This window comes from Cornus florida, unplaced genomic scaffold (genome assembly GCF_030987335.1).
Source record: "Cornus florida cultivar Cherokee Brave unplaced genomic scaffold, ASM3098733v1 CherokeeBrave_3.0.0_Hap2_Chr04, whole genome shotgun sequence".
In the NCBI taxonomy this organism is placed as follows: domain Eukaryota; kingdom Viridiplantae; phylum Streptophyta; class Magnoliopsida; order Cornales; family Cornaceae; genus Cornus; species Cornus florida.
Window position 1 is genome coordinate 2,638,660 of NW_026775574.1, and position 8,150 is coordinate 2,646,809.

General features: G+C 38.4%; 1 protein-coding gene across 1 annotated transcript; it reads left to right on the plus strand.

Annotated features, from left to right (window-relative positions):
- The first annotated feature begins 611 nt into the window (after positions 1-611).
- On the plus strand, positions 612-7,896 carry LOC132302478 (uncharacterized). Its single transcript, XM_059799362.1, has 5 exons — positions 612-1,185; positions 4,411-4,577; positions 4,961-5,260; positions 5,347-5,610; positions 7,203-7,896. Exons 1-5 carry the CDS (start codon positions 786-788, stop codon positions 7,578-7,580), a joined length of 1,509 nt encoding a protein of 502 aa, XP_059655345.1. The 5' UTR covers positions 612-785; the 3' UTR covers positions 7,581-7,896.
- Positions 7,897-8,150: the final 254 nt, after the last annotated feature.

The following is an 8,150-nucleotide window of genomic DNA, read 5'->3' on the forward strand; positions in this document are numbered from 1 at the left end:
ACAATTGTCAGGGGTCACCTATCTTAGTACTACTTCAGGTTAAGTACGCTTAACTTTGAAATTCTGATTGGTTTATATCCATCGCGGCTTTAAAACGCATTGTTTCATAGGAGTGTTGAATCTACATATAACACTTGTCCCATCTGCACCCAGGTGATGTGTCGCCCACAAGGTCACCATAATCACTCCTTTTGGGGACCAACGTTCTCGTTGGCCATAACGCTCACCCTATCTAGACACAATATTTATCAGCTTTTTGCTCCCCCAGACCAGAGACTTCCCATGCGGTCACCTACAATATTGTTCGCTTTTGGCTTCCTGGACCAGAGACTTCTTTTAACTCTGAAATTCTGGTGGGTTCATGGTCATCACGGCTTTAAAACCCGTTATTTTATAGAAGGGTGTTGAATCTACATATAACACTTGTCTTATCTGCACTCAGGCGATGTGAGATTGTATACCTGTAGCTCTCCCAGTAAGGTAATATACTGGTGCCACCTATACGGCTATACACACTCACACACACCCACCCACCCACAAGGGCGACACAAATTGTCTGAATAGTTGTGTTGCTCCCGGTGTCTGTAGCCCTCCCTCTAACCACAAACCCTTAACAATCTTGCCATGAAAAGAAAGAAAAAAAAAAAGAAAAAAAATTCATTTTTTACACAAATAATACAAAAATACACACAAATTTTGGAGGAGAACAAAAAAAGAGAGGTTTGGGCTATCTTTAAACAATCGAGTGTTGTGTCTTCGCGGTTAGTCTACTCTGGAAGTAGAAAATGTCGAACTTGATAAGCTCAACTTCAAGTTCAACAAAGATGATGTTAATCGCGAGCAGAGACTACTGCTTCATAAGCTCCACAAAAGCCTCTCTCAACCATTTCCGTCGTCTAACGTGTGCCGCCTCTCCCTCTTCTGTTTATCCTGCGCGGTTGGCGCCACACCCACCTGACCTGATCAAATGGGTCCAGAGAGAAGGGGGTTTCGTCCACCAGGCAGTGAAGATAGCACAGATTGAAGAACCCTACGGTCTTGGGTTGGTGGCGTCTGATGAAATCCCAAAAGGGTCTGACCTAATTGCCCTTCCTCATCACATACCGTTGCGGTTTGAGTCTCTTGAATCGGATGGTGAAAGTGGTGCTTATTCTGCTTTGGTTAACTTGGCTCGTCAAGTTCCTGGTATGGGTTTCTCTCTTGCATTTGGTTTAGTTTGTTTGTGGGATTCATTACAATACATGTTTTCAAATAATTTGATTAATGGGTATTCTGAATTACAATAATTTTGATTTTACCATAAATTTTTTGTTTTGTGATGATTTAAGTAGTTTCTGGTCATCACTATATAAGAATTGGGTGTATCTATTTGTAGCGTATTATACTTATTTTTCAATATGTTAATGGGATTTTGCATTGCCAATAATAAGTATTGATATAGAACTTGTTTTGGGATAATTTAGTTGATGGGAACAGTGCATTCTTACTATCTCAGAATTGGGTGTCATTTAATTGGTAACGAAAGTTACATGTTTGGAGAGAATGTAAGTAACGCTTATGCTGCATTGTCACTTCAGAGGAATTTCTTAATTTATTTATATATAAGATTTTTTCTTTTGTTGAATAGTTTGATTTATAGGCATTGTTAATTGTCACCATTGGTTTGATTGATTAATTGTATATGATAGAATTTTTTTGTCTGCCGTGCAATTTTTGTTGATTTTTTTCAGTGCACTTTTGAAGGATACTCTATAATATAGTGAGTTCATCGATAGTAATTTTCTTTTTGTTAATTTTTCTTCATCAACACGAAGTATTTCAAGGAAAATTTTAACATAAGGCTCGGTTTCTTTAGACAAAAATAAAAATGTTCACGTGAATTTTTTATTTTTTAATTTTGTTTATCACAAAGTAAGAGACTTTGTTAATCTCCCGAGTCATCTTAATAAAATATGCTTTGACATAAATGGAGGGTTAATTTCCTGGATAAAATTACCAGCATCACTGGAGGCTTATCCGGTCGTCCTTGTGGGATTAGTCGAGGTGCGCGCAAGCTGGCCCGGACACCCACGATTAAAAAAAAAAACTGAAGCTGTGGATTTATTTTTTTTCTTCTATTTAGGTTAGCTGAAGAAACAAGATGAACCACGAGATATTGTGAGCTACATGGGCTGTTAGACAATATATAAATGTGAAAAAATACTTTTATCACAATGTGAAAAGTAGTGTTTGTTCACATTTTATGGTCAAACTAGAATAGTGGCTGTAATTTGATGTGATTGTTGGTAGAAGTTGGAATTACATGGATTCATGTAGTGCAGTAAAATAAATTTTCTTGTATATTTATGTCCTTATATGGATTCTTGATTTCTCCACTTGAAGGCTTCATGATTCTCTGGTTTGGGGAAGAGGTTAAAGCTGTGTTCTCTATTCTTCATTTAGGAAGCAGTGCTGGATGTCCATTAAAAGTTACCATAATTTGTTGTGTGTTACATAGCATATTAGCATCTGAATGCTCAGATTGCTACCGAGACGTCCTTGCATCCAACAAAAATTCATATAGTAAATTCTTAATTAGGCGTTATTTTGAACAAGTGAGGCGAAAACAGGATGATTCCTTACTGTTTGCAACACAATAGACTCATTCAAGTGCTATGTACAAGACTACAACACAATTGACTTTTTTTAACACTTGTGTCATCTTTACATTTGAAGGTGTCTCAGATACTTTAGTCCTTAAGATTCTCCTTCCATTTTTCCTGTCAAGGACGAAGATGCTACAATTACCACTTTCTCCTTCATGTTTAAGTTCTCAAATAATCAGAAAAGGCCTTTTTGAGTTGAGTTGAAACTTTTAAGATTGTGGTCTCTTTGACAACCAAAAAGCTACCACACTGTATAAGCTTGTTACACCTTATCAATTACAACTAAAACAATGCGAAAGTAAACATCAAACTATTTGAAATTAAGGCGTGTGTTTACTAAAATTAGACTTATCAAAAAAAAATTTATCGTTGTGTTAACTAAATTAGATATTGAACTTTGTGATGGACATAAAACCAAGTGCTATATATGTTGCCTCTAAGCTTAATGTAATGGAAAGAATCAATGTGCTACATAAGTGAACATAATTTTTTTCATTATTCAGAGAACATAGTCCCATAACAAAATGGGATCACCAAAAATTTATGTCTTCTTAATTCACACATAAGATTCGGAATCTATGTGATAGGCTTTCTTATTGCAGATTAGTTGGAAAATCCTTGAAGTCATGTTCACTACTTCCAGGAAAGTTGGATCCTACAGTAATTTATGTGTATTCTATAACAGCAAAATATGATATAGATGGAGTCACATGGTTGATCCAGATCTATTACATATCTGCACAAACTGGGAAAGTAAATGCATGAAGATTTTTTCATTAATCACCGATGGTTGGTTGGAACCGAGCCTATGGTGGTTGAGTCTTCATAACAATCTCGTTGACAACAGTCGACCGTGGTGTATCTTCACATGAAACCATGGTAATTGCCAAGTTTTTCTTTTCCTTTTAATTTGAATAAGTTAATTAACAGGATTTTCAAAATCAATGGAGCTGATCAATCAAACACCAACCAATTTCTGACTTGAAAAAATGTCCCTTACTGTTATAGAATAAACTGAGGCCATATAAGCCACCAACTGAAAGTAGCTCAAAAACCCTGGCAAGTAATGGCCCTCAAACCACACTAGGACACTAGGACGGGGAGTCGTCTTCAGATGGTGCTAATCCTTATCGTGATGATGTCAGCTTCTGTTCAGCAGCCCCCCTTCTGATTGAGTCATGATTTCAGGTCACTTGCTTTGATACAAAGTTTGTTAAGGTTTTTTAGCTAAGATTAACAGAAAAAGGATAAACGTGAAAATGGGATATTAAGTAAGGGAAGAGGAGGAAAAAGGAGAAAAAAGGAGAGAGTGAAGAGAATGAGAAAACATTAGGGTTCTATTTCTGCGATTAATATTTTGTATACTAAACTAGCTAGCAGAATTACTAATTGCCTCTTTGTAAGTTGATAGATCTTTCTGAGGAGTAATTTCCAGGATGATTTGGTTTTTTTTTAAAAATGTAGGATGGTACCCGGTCATGTTGGTCATTGTCATATAATGGTTTAGCGTGCTTATAGTGAAATGTTTTATCACTTATGGTGCATGGTTTCCAATTTTGTCATATCAGTGGTCATATTCAGGTTTTTTCTCTTCCCAAAATTTTACATCAATTCCTATGGTATGAAACCTTGGCTCCTGTATGTATGTAAGCTTCACTTAGATTTTCCTATTCTCATTATAGTTTGGCTACTATAATTTGCATAAAAAAGTAGGTTAGAAGTTTTAAATATGAGGAATAAACTGCACACTTGAAGCAATTTACAGAGGAGCTATGGGCTATGAGACTGGGTTTGAAGCTTCTGCAGGAAAGAGCAAAAATGGGTTCCTTCTGGTGGCCATACATCAGCAATCTCCCAGAAACTTACAGCATTCCCATTTTCTTTCCCGGGGATGATATAAAGAACTTGCAGTACGCTCCTCTTCTTTATCAGGTATATTTTCACTGACCAGCTTAAGGATGGCATTTTCTGCTGAACTGCATTTATTTCATTTTATTATCTCTCTTTATATATATCAAACTATTGAACTTTCTGCAATGCTGGTAAAGTCCAGCTGGCTGGATGCAAAGGCTGACAACATCCCTGAAGTTGTTTTGTAAAATGAGATAGGAGAGACATCTCTTTTTCATGGTTACTCTTTTAAATTTACGAAACAACTTTGTATATATTTTCCAGCATCTGTTTCTGTTCTTGCGCTGGGTTTTCTTTGAAGAGCTAATTCAAAACATGAATACTCTTGTGCTGAAGTTTGATTTCCAAGATTCTCTCTTAATTTTGCAGTGATATTTGAATATAGTACTATTTTTTCATACCAGGTAAACAAGAGATGTCGGTTTCTTATTGATTTTGAGAAAGAAGTCAAATGTGCACTTGAAAATCTGAAACCGGATGATCACCCTTTTGAAGGCCAAGATGTAGATGCTTCTTCGCTAGGATGGGCTATGTCAGCGGTTTCATCTCGAGCCTTCCGCTTGTATGGCAAAAAACTCCCTGATGGAACACACATTGATGCCCCCATGATGCTTCCACTTGTTGATATGTGCAACCACAGCTTCAATCCAAATGCTAAAATTGTTCAAGAACAAGATGCAGGGAGCCCAAAGATGCTAGTAAAGGTTGGTTTCTCTCTCTCTCTCTCCTCCTTCTTCTTCTTTTTTAATTTTTTGTCTCTATTTTAATATGTTTACTCTATGCTAACCAGGTAGTGGCAGGGACACAAATAAAAAAGGATGATCCTTTAGTACTTAACTATGGCTGTTTGAATAATGATCTTTTCCTTCTAGATTATGGATTTGTGATACCCTCAAATCCCTATGACTGTATTGAACTCAAGTACGATGGAGCTCTTCTGGATGCTGCAAGCATGGCTGCTGGAGTGTCATCCCCTAACTTCTCTTCACCAGCTACATGGCAGCAACAGATTTTGTCGCAGCTAGATTTAGATGGAGAAGCTCCTCTTCTCAAGGTTTTCTGCTTCCCTATATTGATTTTTTATTATAAATATTTTGATTTCATTTAGTTTCCTTTTTTATGCACACACCTTAGCTTAAAGTAAGCTTTTTCAAGCTCTCCAGTTTCCCAACCTCAGATTAGGGAACTATTATGCTTTAGATGCTGTGATTTTGATTGAGCTTATGAGCTTTTGCCTTAGCCACTTTAAAACACTTGTATAATTTTGTAACGACCCACTCCACCACATGGTATGATATTGTCCGCTTTGGGCCTGAGCCCGCACTGTTTTTACTCTTGGACTTCATCCCAAAAGGCCTCATACCAATTAGAGATGACACACTTACATATAAGTACTTCACCTTTCCTCTACCCAGGCGATGTGGGACTGTGCACCCGTAACTCGCCAGTGTGGTAGCCTGATAGTGTCTCTCGTACCTGCCCACGGCACACTCGCCCACAAGGTCATCACAATGCACCCCCCTTAGAGGCCCGACGTCCCCGTCGGCACACTTCCGACTGGGTCAGGCTCTGATACCATTTGTAACGACCCATTCCACCACATGGTATGATATTGTCCGCTTTGGCCTGAGTCCGCACGGTTTTACTCTTGAGCTTCACCCCAAAAGACCTCATACCAATTGAAGATGACACACTTACATATAAGCACTTCACCTTTCCTCTACCCAGGCGATGTGGGACTGTGCACCCGTAGCTCGCTAGTGTGGTAGCCTGACAGTGTCTCTCGCACCCTCCCACGGCACACCCGCCCACAAGGTCATCACAATCCACCCCCCTTGGAGGCCTGACGTCCCCTTCGGCACACTTCCGGCTGGGTCAGGCTCTGATACCATTTGTAACGACTCACTTTACCACATGGTATGATATTGTCCGTGTTGGGCCTGAGCCCGCACGGTTTTTTCTCTTAGGCTTCACCCCAAAAGGCCTCATACCAATTGGAGATGACACACTTACAAATAAGCACTTCACCTTTTCTCTATCCAGGCGATGTGGGACTGTGCACCCGTAGCTCGCCAGTGTGGTAGCCTGATAGTGTCTCTTGCACTCGCCCACGGCACACCCGCCCACAAGGTCATCACAAATTTCATAGCATGAGGCCTTTATGTGTGTGCTTTAACAATTAGCCAAAATAAAGAAACAGTCATAAGCCAGCACCATGCTTGTGGAATTTTGACAGGAACTTGAAAGCCTGTCTTGGTTTTTCCAAATTAATAGTACCACATGGCCCACGACTGGTGCTGGAATTTAAGCAAAATCCATTCCTCTGACATATTTAGTTTCTTAACAATCAAAAAGCCTGCTCACATACAGTATTTCAAATGACAAAAGCCCCCAGTGGCTTATAACTTGTGCAGAAAGTTTGCTACATTTTTCGGAAAAGGAATTGAGTCTCCCATAAATTTTTAGCCTAACCTTAAACACTGTAAGCTGATAAAGGCTTCCAATAAAGATGTATGTGGTTATGCAGTGAACAATTTGCCATGAATTTCACTGATGCAGTCTTTTTGTCAGATTGATCATCTTATTTTCAACAAGATGATAACTGCTCGTCTTGAATTCTTCTTCTTCTTCTCTCTCTCTCTACAGGTAAGCTTAGGAGGTCCTGAATTAGTAGAGGGCCGATTGTTGGCTGCTTTAAGAGTACTCCTTTCAAATGACATGGAAGAAGTACAGAAGCATGAATTGATTACACTCAAATCATTATCAGTTGAAGCCCCTCTTGGAATATCAAACGAAGTTACTGCTCTTCGCACAATTATTGCACTTTGTGTGATTGCACTTGGACACTTCCCCACTAAAATAATGGAGGACGAAACCCTATTAAAACATGGTGTCTCTGGTTCAACTCAGTTGGCTATACAGTTCAGAATCCAAAAGAAGTCCATGATTGTAGATGTGATGAGAGATCTCACAAGTAGGGTGAAGCTACTCCTGTCAAAGGAAACAACAACTGCTCAGGGTTAAGTTGCCCCTCATCATGACAGGAATCATTTAATTGCGCTGGCTCATTCTTGGATGCCACATTCTTCATGACATGTATGTTTTTTACTGACACCATTTTTCGTTTTTATTCTTACTTGTCAAATTTGATCTTAATGTTTTCACATGCTTTTCTACTTCTTAGTAATTTATTTAGTCTCTTGGAAATTTTGGCTGGTTGTCCTCGTTGGTGAGTACCCCTGTTCAACTGTGTTCCCCGTTTATGCTTATTTCACCATTTGTAAATTTTTTCATTAGTTATTCAACTAGAATTTAATGGAAGATCTCTTGAACTCGTCTATTCTTGCTTCTGAAAGTGCTCTTACATTTTTATATTATACTATATTTTATTATTATTGTTTTTTGTGTGCATGTCCATGTTAAGATAACTTTAGATTATGGATTTAGAAATTGGCAGTTTATGTCGAAGTCCTATGCCTAACTAAGATGGATTGCCTGAAAATTAGATTAACACCGATCAGCTTTCTACGTTAAGTCTGAAGAACATGGGCTCAAAACTCTACTTTTGACTTTGGTAAAGGGATCCTATAATAC

Bases quoted from the DNA above. Each gene is read 5' to 3' on its own strand.
- LOC132302478 (XM_059799362.1), top strand. From the start codon at position 786: ATGTCGAACTTGATAAGCTCAACTTCAAGTTCAACAAAGATGATGTTA. The intron at 1,186-4,410 runs GTATGGGTTTCT...AGCAATTTACAG, and splicing joins CTTGGCTCGTCAAGTTCCTG to AGGAGCTATGGGCTATGAGA. The intron at 4,578-4,960 runs GTATATTTTCAC...TTTTCATACCAG, and splicing joins ACGCTCCTCTTCTTTATCAG to GTAAACAAGAGATGTCGGTT.